General features: G+C 42.5%; 1 protein-coding gene across 1 annotated transcript in view; it reads right to left on the bottom strand.

Annotated features, from left to right (window-relative positions):
- The window catches only part of cntnap2a (contactin associated protein 2a), a 267,226-nt gene that overhangs the window by 34,906 nt on the left and 210,682 nt on the right, over positions 1-21,638 (bottom strand). The window contains exons 16-18 of the mRNA XM_084033567.1: positions 14,403-14,559; positions 12,329-12,456; positions 1,124-1,294 (exon numbers count right to left, since the gene is read on the bottom strand). Of these exons, the coding sequence (XP_083889693.1) occupies positions 1,124-1,294; positions 12,329-12,456; positions 14,403-14,559 (456 nt within the window). The remainder of the gene's footprint in view (positions 1-1,123; positions 1,295-12,328; positions 12,457-14,402; positions 14,560-21,638) is intronic.

Below are 21,638 nucleotides of genomic sequence, written 5' to 3' on the forward strand. Positions count from 1 at the left end.
CGATTTTGAATTTGCTTTCCAGTCCAGAAAAGCATAAGTGGGTTTGGGCTCTAAATGTTTTGGGTAGCATTTTTCTTTGAACCAGTCTGCTAAGTGGTGAAATTGAAACAGTTTAAGCTGTGATAGGTCAGTCCTTAACCAACACCCCTGTTAATATAATATAATATAATATTATATTTTGCTCAGAGGGCTCTTTGCCCGTCAGTCTGGTTGAACCATTGTTCAGCGTTTTGTTCTCCCACATACAAAACGTTTTTTTTATTTTGCAAACCTTCATACGATCTATTAGCTTTCTACAATCTAAAAGCATGAAAGACAATTAAAAAATCTTCTCAGACATATTACTGTATCGAATAAAGCTTTCTTGGCAGGAGACCCCCAGCCAGAAACTTTAAAACTTTAAAATACAGATTACAACAGAATATTTGAGATACTTTTAACTTGCTTAGTTTTTTTCTAATGCTGAAAATGTTACTTTCCAAATGCACCACATACACTTTTTTGTTGAAATGTGAAACTGCAGATGTTTCACTAACACCCCTGAGTGACAGTATGTGTGTGTGTTTGTATTTGTACTTCACAGAGCAAAACGCTCATATTTGCAAAAACATGTTTTGCAAAAAACACAAAAAAAAAACGGAAAGAGGAAAGTCGGTCCGTGTACATTTGTGTGTTTGTGTGTTTGTTTGTGTGTGTGTGTGTGTGTGTATGTGTGTGTGTGTGAGAGAGAGAGAGAGAGAGAGAGAGAGAGAGAGAGAGAGAGAGAGAGAGAGAGAGAGAGAGAGAGAGTTTGTGCGTTGTCAACCCTGAAAATGGGCGATTTGGTTAAACAGAGGTTTATAATGGACATAATTATTGCACACACCAATTACCTTAAATAAATGATTGCTCTCTCTTGCAATCACACAAAGTGGTGCACCATAATCTGTAAGGCAATTGACTGTTGCTGGTGTGTGTGCAGCTCCGACAGTGTGTGCGTGTCAATGTGAGGTGGAGTGTGAGTGGTTACCCAGCCCCATCAGAGAGAGAGAGAGAGAGAGAGAGAGAGAGAGAGAGAGAGAGAGAGAGAGAGAGAGAGAAATGTCTCCCATGCACAAAACAGAATCACTCAGGTGCATCTTACATTTGAGCTCCAAGCGAATGAAGTCGGTGTTGCCCAGGTTTTCTAGGAAGACGCCGTAGGGAGCGCTGGTCTTGAAATAGAAGGAGATGTCGGCGCTGGTCTCACCCTGGAAGGTGGCGAAGTGCAAGTAGGATGACGGGGTGGTGAAGGATGCAGCATTCCAGTAGTTATCTGTGGGGAAAAAAAAGAGATAGAATCACAACTTTCAACCAGGCATGTACCGACTGTACGCTCCATCAGCGCTGTGGCAGAAAAAACTACAACACATTCCGATCTGATAGGCTGCAGAAGAAATGCATCACAGAAATGATTTTTTATTTCAAATGGTTATGTATCCATTTTCATTTCATTCCAGAGATCCATCAATCTATTCGGAATAAAACAGTGTTATCTCACGTCCATTGTCTAATGTGGCTCATTTTTACTCCTCAGTAAAAATGATTTCATCACCTAAAACTCCTTTTTATGCAGAGGTTTTAACGCAGCCTGTAATTTCCTGCAACTTCCATAATACTCAGTAGAAAGTTAATCGTGTCATAATAGCAGAGACAGGGACTATTTTTTCTCTCCTAAATGAGGACCTGAGAAGGACGAGGGTACATGGATGGAGTTCTGCGGGATTCGTGATAACAACTTTTCTAATGACTCCTATGAAGTGGAAGCCAGTAACTGCAAATGAAGACAAAGTAGCAGCACGCTAAATAGCTGCTGATGAATTATCAGTGCGGTTGATGAAGCGACTTTTCTGCTATCCCCTCTCCTCTCGCCACGTCCAAGTCGCCGCGCCCGTCACTCAAGGAAGATAAAGAGTAGAGAGGAGAGAAGATGATTCGCTACTTTGTCCCATTAAGATTTACAGATAAATGACGAATGCTTGCAAAGAATGGTTGCAGATGATCTGTTGAGCAACCGATCATCATTTCGGCGCACCTTTCGTGTGTGGGAGTTTCTACTGATGTGCGTTCGCATGAGTCGTATGTGATGTTGTGTGAGCGCGTGGCGGCGAGCGTCCATGCATCTCTGTGTGTTTGTGTGTCTCCTGGCTCACTGCGATAAGCGCTCCCCAATGACAGGGCTGAGCTTCTCCCCTCTCCTCCTTGCCTCGCATCCTGTCACCGGGGGCAAGGGCAGATAGCGGCCGAGCGCACGCACACACACACACACACACACACACACACACACGCGCAACCCCCTGCTGATGCTGTCTTTGTGATTAGTGCGTTTGAAGTTGGAATACTGTTCATTTCTCTACGGGAGGCGCAGCCAATTATTGAACCGGGTTAATTGGGGATTCAACAGGAGGAAGCCTGCAGAGGCCACAGAAACAAATAATTACGGTGACTGTGATGTTCCGTCGTAGCAAGAAGGGCTACAGAGTTGTACAGTAGTACAATCACGGACTGATTAAAAAGAAATTGCTACGATGATTGCAGGATATGCAGAGGGCTCAAACGTACAACAACGATGGCATTTTGCAAGAAACAAGCAAAAAGGTTACTCGAGTGAAGCTGAAAAGCACGTGGACACACATGCACACAAAGAACTTTTGTGTGCACCGCATGAACTGTATGAGCCCTCACAGTAGCAATGTGACATTAGTGCTGTGATATCTATTTGTATTCACTGAAGGAGACCTTAAGAGCTCCGAGCAAGAGAGTAAAAAAAGGAAGGTTGACAAAGACATAGAAGCAAGAAGGACGCGAGGATCTAGAAACACAGCCTGGAGGCGAGTCGTGATTCAGAAGGAGGGAGAGAGAGAACAAAGAGGAGAAGAGAGAAGTGGGAGGTGGTTAGAGAGAAAGGGCTCAAAAGCTGGTGTGAGAAGCAAAGGAGAACAAAACATTAGAGCCTTGACAGAACAGTGTTGGAGAGAAAAGAGTGTTAGAGGAATTATCATGGAAGCCAAATCATAAATGTCTGATTGCCCCTCTGCCAGATCCACAGATGCAACTGGTTGGCTTTGTTTCTGAAATGTTTATCAAATAAATGATTAAAAAAAACTGATGACGCACTATAAGGCAGGGCAAATTAAGTTCATGCCAAAATGTATTGACCAAAGTCTATAAAATGAGTGGTGAGCTGTCACAACAAACCGTCTTGGAGGACAGGCAGCTATTATGCTTGTTGCTATAACCTCCTGTGTTCAATCATTCCATTTCACATGAATTCATAAAAGACTTAGTACAGAGAAATAATACACTAGAAAGCCCTTTAGGAATCTTTTCAATGGTAAGCAAAGAGCACTTCAAAGACGGGCAGATTTTCAAATGGAAAATGTCTTTCCCGATCAGCCCTTTTCTTTATTGGCTCTCAAGGTTACACCAATGCAGAAATTCACATCCTGTTACTACTTCTCCTCGATGCCCCTGCTCTCATTGTGTGACGCATCACTGTAGTAGACAACATGGCTTCCTCAAAAGTATCTCAGATCTACGTTCAGGGTATACATGGCCTCCTTCCCTGAGCTACTTCAGTGATGCTTCGTATACCGGAGAAGCAGAATAATGGGTTTCTTTCTCCTTTCAAAGTTTTAGACCAAGTTTTTAAGGTCTCAAGAGTGTTCTGTTGCTTAGCGGTGGCCTCCAATGCCTCATATCTCAGTGCACCTTCCATGAAATCACTATTTGCAGCACGTCACAGTGCGTAGAAGGGCTGAGTGCAGCGCACGACAAAAACATAACAAAGCAGCAATGTGAATAAAGATCACCGCTGTCTATACGTGAGGGTGACCATCAGTTAGCAGCATGCAATGACCCACGTGCTGAATGAGGTCAGACGCGAAACAACAATTCACATTTTGTCAACATCAGGCTTTATAGCTCTCATTCTCTGGTTTGTTGATGCAGCGACCGTGGAGCTCAGAATATAGAAACGACACGATCGGAGTAGTTTCAAGGAGAAAAGTATGGGGATATGTTAGTTACTACATTAATCCTGTACTTGTATTGAGAGCCAATTACCAAATGTCAGCATGTCAAAATGCAAAAGTGAACAAATCACAAAAGAACCATCCTTTAAACAGACAACCCATATTGAACAGCCTTCCCAGGATCAAAAAGAAGAACTGAGCACATCTGCAACACCCATAACCTCCTCTAATGTGTTTGCATTTGCTTGGTAGACTTTCTTTCCTGATGGATGCTTCTTTACCAGTATGTTGTGGACATTCTTGGACCCATCAACACCATCTCACTGAAACATGGTGCTGCAGTGCACATTGAAAACAGCTGCTGACCTCTGGATTAGGCCACAGGGACTCCTCAAGCTCACTGAACTGTAGAGGCTGACATGATGTGAGATAATATTTGAGGTGAGGTTTGGGTCTCGGCGCCAACTGAATGATTCATCCGTCTATGCTTGACCAGAGAGGTGAAGAGGCGGTACCGGCAGATGGTAAGGATGACTAACCGCGCTGTCTCAGGTCATTAACAAGGACGTTCTCAGGCACACACACACACACACACACACACACACACATCCAAATATTAAATACATGTGCATAATGTACACTGTTGGCTTTCGGAAGAATAGTCTACACTTCCTGCTACCATAGCTCATATTAATAACCCCTTCCATGGTGCATGTACAGGACACACGTTGTGAAGCGTATAATCGTTATAAATGGTGAAATTCAGGAACGCAGGCCTGCTAGAGCACTTTATACAAACTGTGCCATTTCATTTAACTTTCCCACTTGCCACTTATTCTGCTACCCACTTAAGGTGCAAAGTTTAAGAATATTGTCATCTAACAAGAGAGGCAGCGGTTCCAATCTTGGAAGGCGTGCCCCCTGGGGTCATGACTCATATCAGTATTCAAACCACTTGGACCTACAGTGAATAGTACGGAAACTCATAGAACTGTGGCACAGCATGCGTATCCTTCTTCCATGCTCATTTCTAAATGTCCATTGGGAACTGTATTTCATCTCGTCTGCATGCACTTGAGCAATCTGAGGATTCAGTACATTTCCCGTAAACATAGCATTTGAAACTTCAGGTAATTAGTTTGTGTCTGTCATTTGAGACCTGTGAAGTCTTCATCAATCTCACTTTTTTAAATTAGTTGCGTTTCATACATTTTTAGCACTAAACCTCCAGAGATACAATAAATGGGAAAGTTTATCAAAGCAGAAAGAGAAATAACTGACATTTGATACTTTATTTCTAGAATAAAAATGATCATTAGAGGAAGGAATACATGTAAGCTGTCTTTTTAATGAGTATAATGGTTGTTATTATCCTTTATTTTTCATTGCAGCTTTGTTGAGTGTTTTTGATTAACTGTCGCATGCATTGCCATATGTATTTACAATATTTTAGTGGATTGTCACTGAAATATGGAAAATATGGATATTTTTTGCATATACTACACATTCATAATAGCTCATTCATGTTGCAAGAAGATATCTATCACCACAGTCTACAGTAACAGGAAAAGAGCAAATTAAATCAATAAACTGGAGATTATGCACCAGGTCCCCTTTAATATATATTTTTTTTAAAGCCAAAAATAAATAGTTAAGTTACAAAATTATTTTTAAAATCAGACTTTCCCCATGTTGTAACATTTAGATTTTCTATCTAAATTACCAATGCAAATATACATTCACACTAGAAATGTAATGAGCTGTAATGCACACCAGGGAAAGGCGTGCTAGAATGACATCAATTACAACGGCATCATATGTGGGCATATGCACAGTGACAAATGGGTGCATACCAATTAATTGGTTTTAAACTACCAAAGGTGACCCTTGTAAGCCTTCATTTGTGGTCAGTCATGAGGCCAAGAGTGCCTCATAGTCGGTGCATTACATTACAATACTAGAACATGTGCTGCTTTGCTTCATTTTCTGTCTTTTATTTTCATTCCCATTATATTTAAACGTCCAAACCCTTTAAACATCAATAAATGGGACTAATTCCTCTCTGTCTGCCTGTGACGGTATATGGTGCCATTAAACTAGCCATGGAAATGGCTCCATTAATGCTGGAGCACGTACACACACACACACACACACACACACACACACACACACACACACACACACACACACACACACACACACACACACACACACACAGATCATGCATACAGACTTTACCTCCTTACTAAAACTTTCCCTGACTGCCCAAGACATTAGTCATTTGCCTATGAAAACCCATTATGTGGCAGCCAATCATCATTGCTCTTACTGAGACGGAGCCCCCTGCACAGTATGAGAAGCATCAATCATACGGTGAGTACCAATTCACGTGTGAGATTTTTAATATACGTTTAATGTGTCTTAATGGCCCAATATATAATGTATGCTCTGAGTTCCGGTGTCTTGGCCAGCACTATTGCAAAAATACCTCAAAGTCATCTAAATTTTAAAGTTAGTTTGTTAATTTGGTCACTCGGTGTAAAAGATAACTCACTCTTTGTCTCTTGTGTAGCGTTGTGGGTTGTAGCAGACTTAATAATTATTAATTAACGTCAAAATATGTAAAGATGATTAAGAACACAAATGTATGCATCATAAATCCATGAATTGGTGAAACACATGAAGAAGAGTGATGGCACTCAGATTCGGTTATCAGACACAATTAGTTTAAATAACAGAATTTTTAATTAGATTCAATTTAGTTCGCCACACAATTTTGGAAGAAAAAATGATCAACTGAGTCTCATAATCTCACATGATCAAGTTCTTTGTTAAAGAAATATTCATTGAACTATTTATTGCCAAATAAACTTCTAAACAGACAAATAAATGAATTAATGATGACTCAAATAAATAAAGGATGAATCAATGAATAAGAAATGGATACGTTAGTACTATGAATAACGACAAACCACTTATGAATGTAATTGGAGCACATGTGACCAGTTAGAATCAGTGACTGATATCTCTTTGATGTTTACCAATTAAATTTGTTGTTGCACGTTCGTCACTTAAATTAACTTTCAAAAGATGAACACACCATTCAGCAGCTGAGAGTTTAGAAGCAACGGGGAAGATTGTTAAGCAATTTCAATTTAATTCTCATTTTAATGGAGATCCTACTTTACTTATGACGACTTAAAAAACACACACACACACACACACACACACACACACACACACACACACACACACACACACACACACACACACACACACACACACACACACACACACAGTGAGGATAATAGAGTAATACAAAGAGAATATGGCTGCTTCCAAGCGCCAGTAGGATCCATCTTTAGTAATTGTGTCTTGCCATGCAGCTACATCAGAGAGCCACACATACAAACAGATGTGATGTCATGGGTCATTAAATGATGAAGGGACATTAGTGAGAGTGGCACCAGATTGTTAATGAAGGGGTCACGATGAGTGCGACACCGGTGAGGAGTGAGGGCGGGCGTTCTGTCATGTTCTGCGCCCTCGACAGAACCAGGCCACTTCCTGTCTGTGGATCAGATGGATGGACCGATAGAGCAAAACCTTCTCATTCCCCCACTCGTCAAATCCTGGCGCTTCGTCACACGCCTTCCCATCACTTTCTAACACACTGTTCATCAGACGATGACGCTCCATTATGGTTGCAGTAAACGCCAGGTTAATGTTGTGAGTGCAAACAAAAATACTTGCTGAGGTTAAGGCAACAGAGGTTTAGGGGAAAAACTTCATGGTTGATTAATTCAATTCAATTGTGGCCTCAAATCACAAATTTGCCTCAGAGGGATTTACAATCTCAACAGCCCACGGCGTTCTCTGTCCTGGGACCCTCCATCGAACGGGGAAAATCTCCCTAAAAAACCCTGTCTATGGAGATGCACTCACAATGTCACCCGGCTGGGCGTTCCTTGGAGAGGGCTTTACCGACCACCCCGCCAAAACACACATACAGCTATATAAGCCTCGTTCTGGAAGGACCACTTAAGATCTTGGTGACAGGGGGATTCGGTCCGAGAGTAGCCCAGCCAGAGTCGGGGCGTTTAGTTCACACACTCTCTTAGCTGAGGTCAGTACAAGCAGCAAAGCTGTTTCAAATAACAACACCTTCGGAGAGGAGCGCTCCAGAGGCTCAAACCTGACCCTTCACATGGGCTTCGAGCACCACCGTGGCCTCCTGACCCCGCGCATACCACACCGGTCTGTCACCAGAACTGGCTGATGCATTCACAACAGTGGCATGACACAGCCCTATACTGTGAGGTCTGCAGGTATACAGTGTTTGAAAGAGAGTATTACCCATCAAGCCCAGTAGAGGGTGGAGCTTGTGGGATTTAGAACTATTAGAAGTGTCCGTTTAATGCAACACTATCTGTAAATCACCCAGCATGCACATATCTGCACTCACACTCCACTGAGATTGCATAGCTACCCTCCATTATTCCTTTTAGTATGAAAAATAAGCAGTCAATAGAAGATATAGAAGAGCATTATTATCGTAATGATCACGATTCCCTGCACTAAAGATGAAATCCATGTTTGCTTTTCCTCTCCACAGGATATTACTTTGCACCAAATCTCTCCGGTACTTTGTTACATCACAGAACAGATACTGACATTACTTCCTCCCTGTGCTGTTTTAATCTATTTCGTCCTAGGCGATGGAAAACACAAAGAGAGTGGATGGCAGAGAGGCAGACGCAATCTTAAAAGACAAAACCACTTGATCGAGGAATTCATCCGGTTCTGTTCTGAGCTGTCTCAGTGGGCAAGTCATATTTTTGAGACTTCTTTTGCAGTTTGGTTCACTTGTTCCAGACTAAAGAAAAACACGACACAAATGCCTTTTAGTGTAGTTGCAGTCTATTTTGTGTTCAGGTCACAATCAGGGGGGGGGGGGGTGTGACAGTAAAGACTCTTGAGGACACCTCATGCATATAAAACAGACGGATCAGCTTCTTGGCTCCTACCGGCCCCCAGGGAGCCTCCTAACAGATTGTACTTGGGGCCAAAAAAGGCTTAAGTGCAACACATGCTGGCCGTGTATTGCGTCATTTGATTAATCAATGCCAATAGCATGAACCAGACACACCATACAGACATAATAAGAAGTCAAGTGTTGATCCGGGGGTGCACATTTTATAAAATTGCTGTGTCAGCCTGTGTCATCTTCAAGTTGGCTAGCATAACAAACAATGGTGGTGGGTGTTATGGTGTGCATCACACGCTGGCAGCCTATGTGTTTTTCCAGCCCTGCAGCTACCGAATATTCCCTTGTAATGGGAGCTATTTCTTATGGCTTTGTAGCTTTGAATCATTAAGACAAGGCTCCCCTCATCCTTGTTTTGTGAAGCCCTAGATGCGTTGGTTTGAGTTGTGTGAGTTGATTGTGAAAGCCCACACGGATTCAGAATGAGAAATGTTTCAATTAGCCACCTTTAACGGAGGAATGCGCTCCACTTAATTTATGCCGACCCGACGGAAACACGGTACGCGCTGCAGGAGCCGACATCGCAGCTTCTAGGACAAAACAGCGCAGGCTCCTGAGTTAGGAGGAAAGAGAGGTGGTCAATATGATAGAATGGCAGATCCTGTGTGTGTCTTCCAGCTGACCCAAAGTCCCACAGACAACACTGATGAGGAGAATATAGTGGAAGAGAAACAGGAAGGATTAAACTGCCTCTCTGTGTGTGTTTCTGCATTATCTGTCATTTGACCGTTTACCTGAGAAACAATCGAAATTATCAGATAAAAGAGAATAACAGGATAAGAGTTTAGCTGTAAATCCCGGGATCGGAGTTCAGATATATTATCTGGCCACACACAAAAACAAAAACACAAAGAAACGCCAACAGACACAAAAGACAAGTCAAAATAAAGCAACTGTCTGAATGACGGGCGCAGTGTGAGTATGAGCAATGAGTTCTTTATACACTCAAGTGCAACCCCAGGATAACAATGTGTCCAAGTGTACACTGCTGGACGTGAAGGGTTTTCTCTTGTTCTCTCTCTCACGATGGTTTTTAATTAAGGCCCTGTTCGAACCGGCAAATTCCAGTCATCAAAAGTGGTTTTGTTACTTTCCAAAAGTTTGGCTAACAATGTCTGAATATATTGTACGGTAAGACAAGACAATGTTTAATTTCCGGTGGGATTAGGGATGAAAAAAGAGGCAAAACATGCTGAGTAAAGATAATTAAATCCAAACTACTATTTTTCCTCCTTCCATTCGGGTAAAATAAAGTAGCATATAGTGCTTGACTACACCGCAGTAATTTGCTTTTTGGTAATGGGATAAGCTCTCATTACTTCACTGACTTGATGTTAAAGATGAATGACAGAATGGTCCAGAAAACAAGCGGATGTATGACTGACACAATGTTCAAATGTGCATCTCATGTGTAGGACCAAGCAGAAAGAGAAACCTTCCTCTGAGGAAGGTACAATGCAGGATGGCGAAAGAAGTATCCTGAACAAGTGTGCCCAAACACATACTGGACTGATAAATTCTGTGTGCAAGTACAATGGCTTCACATGTCATAGGGAAACTCAGATTAAGGACCGTAGAACTCCACTCTCTTCCCGGCGGGCTGCGGCAGACTTTATGGCCCCCCTGTGTTATGTTGTCACCATAACTAACAACAATTGGATGACATTCGCCCTGAGATGCTGAAGGCTCTGGACGTTGTTGGGCTGTCTTGGTTGACACGCCGCTTCATTGTCGCGTGGAGGTCGGGGACAGTGTCTGCAGAGTGGTGGACCGGAGTGGTGGTTCGCATTTTTAAAAAAAGGGGGCCGGGAGAGTGTGCTCCAATTATCGGGGTATCACACTGCTCAGCCACCTCCGGGAAAGTTTATCCAAGGGTGCTGGAAAGGAGGCTGTGGAATCTCGGATACAGGAAGAGGGTACCGGACTATTGTGGTGAAGAGGGAGCTGAGTCGATATACAAGTCCAGCTACATTCCAACCCATCACCTATGGTCATGAACTTTCATTATTTATTGTTGAATGTCTTCTTTCTGTTGCTGGCTCTTATTTATTCTTAAAGTCTTTAAAGGATGAGAGAACCAGGACTACATGTCCTACATTCTCACACTGTCTTTCAGACAAGAGGATCCATCTTTTGGGATACAGAAAGCCCAGTTCCTCTTACGCAAAGGAGGTGATAAGTCAAACGTTTCAGGATCGTACAATGCTGACCGCCGTACCTACACTCACCATAGGTTATTATTGAGAAAGCAATATCCACACAGCTAATTAATTCAGTTTTAATTGAATATGGGAAACATTCCAGTCTGGCTGTAGGCCACTTCTCTGCATATGAGGCCACACTTCTGAGGCTCACAAATGACCTCCTTATGACAAAAGATACGGAGAATGTGATATTATGTATTTTTAGGGCTTTGTGCTTCATTTTCCATGCATCACTACTTGACCTGCTTCAGCAATGTGTTGATATTTCAGACACAACACACCACCATGGCTCAACAGACATCATACAGCTACTGTGTCTTAATAGGTTAGCAACCTTTATCTTCTATTCTGTTCAGTAACCTTTGTTGCATGCACTCATTTCCTCTATATATTCTTGTTATGAGACCAACTATGTCTGCTTGGCTGCAATGAACTGTCAAGGAATTATCTACAGCGTTTCATCAAATCACATCAAAATCTACACACAGTGTCAGCAGGGGGATTTGAATACAAGCTGGATTAAAGAGACTGGATGTGCTATCTCCATGAGCAATCCACAAAGGCTATGCAGTCACGTCCTCTACAACCAGCTGAGAATTATTTTGAAAATGAAACCACTCCTCTCGATGGCTGGCATCAAAGCACATATTTCTTCTCAATTAGGCCACTGCAACTGCAGCCCTCCTGCTTCCTTCAAAAGGTCCCCTTTTACACCTGCAGCTTATCCAGAATGCTCACAGCAGTGTTCACTTTTCTGTGCAGGCGCCCTGTAACGTTTATTATGAGGTTATTTTTTAAGATCTCGCTGATTATTCTAAAGCACAGAGTGATTGAGCTCCTGGCTACATTACTGAGCTTCTCACTCTCTTTGATTCAGAGCACACCCTGGCGACATCCAGCAGGACCCGTCCTGTGCGTCTCAGCTTTCTTTCATCTCAATATTCATTGTTACAGTTAAGGGTGTTCGTCCAAGCAAATCATCGTCCTGCATTCTGAAATGGTGAAGTATTTGCCAAGTTTGCTATGGAATGTTGCATCAACACACACACAAACACCAAAGTACATATCCATCATAGGGAACTTACTATCTCCTTGGCAACGGAGTGGTCCAACAGTCAGTTTAGCTTCAGAGCCTGGCCTGTTGGTGTCACCCACGGCAACCTGGCTGACTGGCAGGTGTTCTTTATAAACCAAGAGACCAGAATCTTCTCTCCTGTCAGATGAGGTGAAAGAAATGGACAGAGGCAAGAGGAGAAACCAGGTTATATGCTGCAGTCTCTTCACGTTGTTGTTGTTTTTTAGCTGTTTAAACCTTCTTGTATGTTGCACATTTCTGATTATTTATCTACACTATTTATAAATATGCCAAGGGAAGGCTATTGTTGAAGATGGGAAATTATCCCTTTATGGGAATGAGAGAACAAAGTGTTAGATCTATAGCAGACGAGTGCTGTATTTCTATAATTGTGATTATTACTGCTATTACTGTTACTGTTGTGTATTGCCATGGAACTGAAAGCACATAATATCTGTAGCAGAGGCATTTAATAAGGTATTTTTGTTCCATAAAAGTGTAAAGTTATTGTGACTACTGTGTAAAGATAAGAAAATCAATATGATTAATACTTAAACGTATCATCATTATAATAGAATAATTGAAAAGAGAGAGGGAAATGCACGTCAATATGCATGTTGCATAAACTAAACGTAACAAAATGGTTAAAGTGTGGAATATATCATCCATAATGTAAGGACACATACATGATTAAATGGTTACAGTCCATTGATAATACAACAACAATAACAACAAACATCACAGCCTTTTTATTGGGAATTAATTTGAAATGTTGAAATGAAAATAATATTTTATATGCTATTTTTTTGCTGCTTGGAAATGAAACCGGGAGATATCATTTATGGCATTGTGTATGCGTGTGTGTGTGCCTGTGTGCACGTGTGTCTGTGTGCATGTGTGTTTGTGTATGCATATACGTGTTTCTATGTGCTGCCAAATTACGGGTAATAAGTGGAAATAGAGTTATATGGGCAATATTTCATAAACTCACTCGGCCAAACAATGAGACATTAATGTATACATTATTAATGGGGAGAACCAGACAGAGTGGGACTTATTTGTAATCTCATCAGTTTTGGAGATGAAAGAGACATGGAAGTAAATGAAATCTCTCCTTCTTGCTCACACTCAATTACTCACGGACAGACATACAGTCCGTATACACAGCCATGCAATTGGTTTAATGACAATATCCATCAGCTGGCTGAAGGAGCTTTGGAATACAAACGGTTGGTTCTGGAGGGAAAAACATCCCTCTTAAATAAACACATCATTGATGGCTGGCATTCCGTCATTCAGTCACTTTGAAGTTAGAAACCTCATCAGACTGTCCAGCTGACAGATTAATACAAACATTAGCAGCACTGACAATTTGAGCTTCAGTGAAATTGCCTCATCAGAAGTTCTGTGGGGTATGGCACTTTACTTTTAAGTGCAGTTATATAGCAACACAATCAGTGTTGCTTTATCACCTGCAGCCTTTCACGCAACATGTTTGTCGAGGTTATGCAGGGATCCATAACCCCTTCACCCTTTACTGATTGTAATTACTGTAATTCACCATTACACCACAGAGAAACATAATGGTGGCAGATTAGCACTTTGTTGGTCCTTGAGTAAACAAAAGCAGCTTCTTATTTCATTTTTTCCCCCCATCACCTATGCTGGACAACTTTCTTTTGCAGATTTAATCAGCTCTAGCTCGTGAACAAATGAACTTTAACTCCGGGTCTGATAAGAGGGTGTTAACAGTCTTTCATTCCATGATGTTGATTATAAATTTAGTAGGAGATGTCAATATTAACTCCAGCATTGATGTGTTTCATTATAGTACAGTCATATAATTTTGTTTATAGCTAAACAAAACTAAAACTAATTTAAGTGCGTAGTTACTATTGAAGCAAAGCAGAGTGATGTAAGAATAGTGCTAGAGTCAGCTCCATGAATGTCCCAGTATGACCTGCTGGGCTCCACCGAGGCGGGTGGACTGTGACCGAAACGTTTTACTTGAATTAAAGTCAATGCAAAAGTGAAACAGTAGTTAAATTAATCAATACGTCCTGCCGCACTTTTATGTGACTCACCATTGTTTGTGGTCAGCGTCACAGTTGCAGTCGTACTTTGGGTCGGTGCAGTTCCTGTCGATGCCACAGGCACATTTCTGGATGCCAGGCCCCGAGCCCCCCCAGTAGAAGTGCTTCTCGCTGCCCCGACCCACCCACCACGTGTAGGGGGTCCCATCTGTGGAACAAACAAACAAACAAAAAAAACAATTAGTTAACGAACAGCCATGTCCCCTATTGGTTCCTGGCTGAACACAATGTTCACCGTGTGCCTCAGAGAAAAGAGCAAAACAACTTTTGTGAAGGCAATTAAGTTGTGTTACTTAACTGTCCAAACTCCTTCCCATCGCATGTGATTCATTGTTAAATCATTCACTGTTTGAGGCTTTTGTCGCATTAATGTGATTCATATTGACAGCGAGCAGCTGCGCGGTGAATGTAATTCATTTGCTCAACATATTTTGCACAGCTGGATGGTAAATGCCGTTGAGACGAGCAGGCACACTTAGTCATAGATCACACCTGTGATTTTAGAGATCTACTAAAACACAGATCTATGTTTATATAAGTGCCAGTGTGACTTTTGAGCACATCTGTTGACACACAAACCCTGTGTGTGTGTGTGTGTGTGTGTGTGTGAACGTGTGCGTGTGTTTTAATGAGTGGATAAAAGGTGAAGGATCGCCACTTTTCAATAAGAAATGTAATATTGTTTTCTTCGCCTTGGATTCTGGCATGGGACAGTAACTAGGCAGCGGGTGTCTGGAAATACGTCACAATAACAGCACGAGAGAATGAAACAATATTACATTTCCCTCTTTATTCCTGGAAAATAAGCTGCATTGTCAATATTGCTTTGTCAAGTTCTTTCAGACAATGAAATCTCCCGAGCCACGTTTATACAGGAGGGGATTGAAGCTGACTTTTGATGCGGCACAACTGCATTAAGAGGTGTGAAATACTACCCTGCTTTATTGCACTTTTTATTTTCTGAACTCCAGGAGGCAGCTACGGAGGTGTCTGTGTGACTTTATATATATTCCTTGTTTGTGTGTGTGTGTGTGTGTGTGTGTGTTTGGCATTGGTGACCTGTGGGTTTATTGTCCTCATAAAGAGAATTAGCTTCATCTCTCTTCGGGCCCCTGTTCAGACAAGCCATTGTCAATAGGATTAACACTGTCTGCTCAAGAGACTTCACAATCAACTCCCTTCATGTGGACATGTTTGTGTGTGTGTGTGTGTGTGCTGCACTTCTACATAAGTGAGAACAATGTTTGAAGTGAAGACCTTCACAGATAGATCAGCAAGGTCCCCAACCACAGCCAGCTAAGCTAAGCCCCGGCCATCTTGCCCCCTAACCTAATTAGAGTGTCATGTCAACGTCCTTGCAGCCACTTTTCAAAGTGAATGGCAAGTGGATGAAGTTACGTACGTATGCCTCTACGACAGAAATGTGGAGTAAAAAAGCAAACCGACGTTGCTATGAAAACAAGTGAAAGCTACCGCTAGCGTCTTAGCCCAACCACCTAATCAATAAACACCCCTAAGATGACAATTTGGCCCACATTAAATTAACCAACAATAACCATCAACAGCCATCACCCTAAGCACCTTAACAAGGCGGTGTCACGCATTGTGATATATTCATTAGAAAAATAAATGCGACCTTCATGGGAAGTTAGCTTGAGATGGCGGTTGTTAGCATCGTCATAAAGTAGCAAATCTGCGACTTCATAAAGTAGCACATTTGCTACTTTATAAAGTCGCAAATTTGCACTAAGAATTATCTTTCAAATGTGGGTACAGCAGTGTGGATGTACTCTAGATGCGGTGCATCGGGTCACATTAAAAAGACAAGAGTCGCCCTGTCTTGTGTGTGAGCCGAAGGGCCCGAAGTAAACAAAAGCATCCAGTGTGCAGCGGTGGGTGAGCGCCCCAGAAGTCTCATTCTCTCACTTTCCGCTTGGCATCGCACCAACCCTGCCATGACATAACACACCTGGTCTGAGTCTTCACTCTTCAAAGATTTTTAGACAGATGGAGGAGCAAGCAGAAAAAGAATGTTTCTCATATAAAAAAAAAAATCCAACTTGATCCATCTCATCATCTCATTTAAATAATAAGCTATAAAGGAAGATGGAGGAGAGGGGAGGAAGGAGTGATGTAGGAGGCGTCAGGTGGAATGGGAGCTATGCATTGTGCCAGCTGAAGTCTCCGGTGTGATTCAGCTCGACTTCTGCCAAAACAAACAACTGAGGAGTGGGGAGTGAGGAAGAGGGTGGAGGGGGAGATGAGAGAACGACAGCATGGATGGATGGAGATATGAGGGAGAAGAGATGGAATCACACTGGCAGAGAGTTCATATGGAGAGCCGCAGAGAGAGAGAGAGGGGGCAATGCCAAGATGGAGCTCCGCGGCATGTTTGCGTGTGTGAGTGCGTGTCTGGGAAGGACAGAGTGTGTGTGTGCGTGTGTGTGTGTGTTTGTGTGTGTGTGTGTGTGTGTGTGTTTGTGTGTGTGTGTGTGTACTCAATTCCTGGTTGATTATCAAAAGTTAGACTTGAGTGATAGCTGTGTTTTAACACAAAATTACATCAGAGTGTAAGAGAAGACAGTGGAGTCTTGAAAGAAAGAATGAAAAAATGTTAAAGAACAAAGGATTAGCTGGAAGACACATTTTGTGTTAAAAGACATCACGGAGAGAGACAGATGTATGCCCCGTCTTGAGGATTGTAGCACTGCTTTACCAGAATGGGATTATTCTGATTTAATTCAACTTCCGCCCCATCAAGGAACTGCTGACCATCATCATCATGAAAAGAAGTCAGATAAGGCATGAAACACCCACCAGTAGTGTGATCATACAGATTGTGTGCAGATAGATGTTGTAGAGATATTATTTTGGATTTTGGATTTTTACCTGTATAAAATGGTTTAGATAATCCGGCTAATCGTCTGCCCATTTCACGCCTCGCGTTTCTTGTCAGACTTTTGTTTTAGTGATGCTACAGTTTTCCAATTCCCAGGTTTCAGCATTACTTTGATAAAATGTTCTAATCACAGAGAGAAACAATAGTCAAACCCATTAAACCTCAGAGGATGAATAAACAATCCAAACTTGCATTTCATGGCTGCATCGACTGTGTGGGATAAGAAGAATGACGGTGAAAAAAGAATGCAGCAGAAATAAAAACAGATAGAAAGAACGTGATCACAGTCTACGTGTGTTGTGATAAGAGACCTGCGGTTTCAACCCTCTTTCATCACCATCGTACTTTAGCCAAGCAACTAGATCAAAAAGGGCGTCTATGAATATTCATACTAATGTTAGAATGATATCACTTTTCGGGAGGGCCACTGAACCAAATGTCACACCTCAGTATTGGAAAAATACACTAAAACACACACACACACACACACACACACACACACACACACACACACACACACACACACACACACACACACACACACACACACACAGACATGATGACTGTTGACAGGTGTTTGGGTACTGAAAAATACAATTAATAAAAAATGTATTAGAGGACGTTGACAGCCTTTATATCAAAGCAAAGTGATGAGTAAGTTTTGAATTATTAAGCAGTTATTTGTTGGTTCCTTTATTGTGTCAAAATACTGATTTTGTTTTGGGTTATTCACTGTTGGGTGTGCGCTGAGTTAAGGCGGACACTTCAGGGTCGTACTGTTGAAAGTAGCCTCTTCTTTGAGGGGAGGGAAGGCTGGTCAGCTGCTTCAAGCTTATGACAGACCGGCCCACAGTAAACGCCTGTTCATAAAACTCATATAATCCTTTACAAGCATTCAAGTGCATGGGCCACGCTAAGTTCATAACAAGGGATCACACCCCTGCCAGTCAGACCATGAATTGAAAGGTGGTCAGCGGGAGCCGAAATGCCAGAAAGACATTCATAATCCTTACGTTTGGCTTTCTCATAAATCCGTCTCAGATATCACCTTCAGTTTGCACCTTCACCAGCGTTACTCCCCCTAAAAGAGTGATTATGATTACCTTCCATTCCCACCCAATTCCCCCTCTGGTCCCGCTGAGTGACAGTTATCTGTACAGTAAGTGGAAACCTGCATGCATGGATGAGAATATAAACAGTTCATCTGTTCTTCTGCACTGATCTCTACGGAGTGTGGAACTGAATCAATACTTCTTCTCTCTTCTCTAACAAGAGCAGCTCCTGTATAGTTTAGAAAAAAAGAAAGGGCAAGAATAAAGTCTTACGCACACCGCCGATCGCATCGGGAGACACAACAAAAAACGTGCATACCAATTCACTCTGAAGGACTCTGGACAAAGACAAGACTACCCCCCCCGCCCCCCCATCTTGGGGAGTTTTTTGAAGTGGTGGATCAATTTGTCTTTGTCAGGGGCACCGTTGCTTTCTGTTCTTTGTTGCCATCGTTTGTTTGCATTGCTGTTTGTTGTGCAGAGCGCCTGGTGTCTCCACGCTGCTCTCCACTGGTCTTTGTTAGCCTCCTATCCTCTTAACATCTTTGTATTTGCAGGCAGACAGGGGAGGCACATTAGCCATGCCCCGGGAGAGTGCAGTCTATGTGGGTGTACATCAGAAAAAGAGAATTTGTGTGCCTTTCTTTGTCTCTGCCCTTTTGTTTATCTACAGTATATGAATGCACGCCTCTGTGTGTTCTCCTCTCTGCTGCTTTTAATCTGTCTCAGAGTCTTTTCCCAGCTCCCCCGTCTCCCTCTATTGTCTCAATCTTTCTCCACTCCCGGACCACCCATCCATCAGTTCACTGTCGAGAACCCCTCCTACCTCCGGGCACTACTACCATCTTCTCCGTATCTCCCACATATTTAGACCTCTCTCTAATTCGCACTTCTCACCTTTTCCTTGCTCTCTCAAATCTCTTCCTCTCAGAGGGCTCTTTCTTTTTTTTTTTTATCTCTCCTCCTATTATTCCTTTCTACCTTGCACTCTCCTCTGGCATGTCTTGCTTTACCAGACTCCTTTTCCCTCTCTTCTCTTCCTCATATCTGCTTTGCACACGTTTCCTTGCATTCGCCTATCGGTTGGTCTCAGTGGCCTCCGTCTTTCTGTCTCCATGCTCCATATCTGTCGATCCAGTGTCTCCACACGAAACTCTCCTGGCATCGAGTCTCTTTATGTTCTCATTAGTCTAACTAAATTCTGCCCTTTAATCTCTGCTAACTGAAAACTCCCTTTGCCCCGATCCTGATCTGAAGTTGAATTTGAAAGACATGCCACCCTCCCCGTCTATCCCTTATGGTTTTGATCTGGTGTACAATGCATACCAATATATCAAATGCCTGTGATCTGTCTTTTTTTTTAATGCGGTTGAGTAAATGTGGGTTAAATAGGGATCGGAATATTCTCAGGTAACTCAAATGTACCCTGAAGAGTTTTTGACCACTCGTAACAATATGGTGCATTTATTTAAAAGACGGTTCTTGTGCACGACGACAAGCACAAGCATGTTCGAGCAGGTGATGCAACACAGAGCTGGTTCCACGCAGGCGGCAACCTCCAGTTCTGAGAAGTGAAGCCAATGCAGAAGTTCCTTAAACTTGCATTCTCTCTACTGGTCATCAGGGGGAGACTCCTCGGGTTACAAAAAAGAAGTCTGATTGCATGGAAGTCTATGAGAAAATGACTCTACTCCTCACGTGATTTATTATCTCGATAAACTTTATACACACACGTTTATGAACGTAGAAATGTAACAAAGGCAAGGAAGAACTGCCAACACGCACAGTGTCCATTTTTCATTCTTTCAATAATCTGCTCTGCAAAATGTTTTACAAGGAAGGCGATGCATTCAGCATGATGATTTCTGCAACGAGGATTCACAAAAGTTGCATTGAGAAACACTCAAAACACTTAAGAAAATCAAGCAACCCATTAATAATTAAATCAAGCAATTACCCTTTTTGCTGTAAGAGGAATGGTGTACAAATGAGTTCACTGTTGCCTGCGATGTCAGGTGAGACATCTCTGTTTTTTACACCAGAACACACTGCAGATCGGCCCGGGAAGGATAATGAGTTATCTCAACAATTTCTACCTGAGAGAACTCATATCGCCATCCACCTCCCTTAGAGTTCTGAGGCCTGCAACTCCTTCCCCCCGCCCGCTGTTCACCACAACGTTCTGCTCTAGTAAATTCACTCTGCATACCTCCGCACCCATCTACAACTCTTCACGGGTCATCACAGAGTGTATTCAGCTATTAAATGAGAAACACCTCGGAAAGGGGAGAGAGGAGAGGGGGAGGAAGGGGAAATTAATATCAATGGTTGTGTCCCTAATTGGCTTGTCTGCTTGATGAAGGACACAATAACCTGACTCTGCTGCTCCCCCCTCACACACACACACACACACACACACACACACACTCTCTAAAGTATGCACTAAAGCATACGAGGATGTGTGCACACAAACACACACCTCCGGCAGCCGTTGTAACTGACAAAAGTGTAGGCTGAAGACCATAAACAACTATAATCATCATTACCGCAGGGTAATCTCAATCAGTGTGTGTGTGAGTGTGTGTGTGTGGCTGTGTTTATGACTATAAGTCAGATTTAGTGCCGTGTCCCCTCAGGTCAAGGCCGATGGACAGATGTGTCACGGGGAAAATGGCTTCTGCCAAGACACACTCGTATTTCACTCTGCTTTTTAACTCACACCATCCATCTCCCTGCATATCCGTCAGGCTCGTCATATGGATGAGGATACAGTGAACAACACTCATAATTACAGAGGAGGATGAACAGGGCATAAACAACTCCACGGAGGGAGAGAGAGAGAGAGAGAGAGTTCAGAAAACACGCAGCCGGAAGAGAGAAAACATACGGAATAGTTGGAAACAGAGGAGGCAAAAAAAAAAAGAAGAAAGAAAGGATGGACTCACAAGATGAGGACATGACAAGCAGATGGCAGAGGCGATGGATCGGTCATTCTGAGGGATAATAGGTGTGAGGGGGAGAAAGCTCCTTTACGGTCCTTCAGTGACAGGAGAGACGTGGGAGTCGTGAGACAAGTCACAGTTCAGGTGCAAAGATTCATTCAAATTGTCACAACCAATCTTGGACTAATTGGATGCTTAACAAATAGAGCAAAAGTAGCACACGTTATCATGTTATGTCAGCAATATGTCAAGACTTGGTGTTGAAAGATCCCAAGTGTGGCTCCCCATAATTACTCAGCTTCATCAAGGATGTCAGTACTGGACGTTTTCTCAT

Source organism: Eutrigla gurnardus, assembly GCF_963514095.1.
Source record: "Eutrigla gurnardus genome assembly, chromosome: 18".
Classification (NCBI taxonomy): domain Eukaryota; kingdom Metazoa; phylum Chordata; class Actinopteri; order Perciformes; family Triglidae; genus Eutrigla; species Eutrigla gurnardus.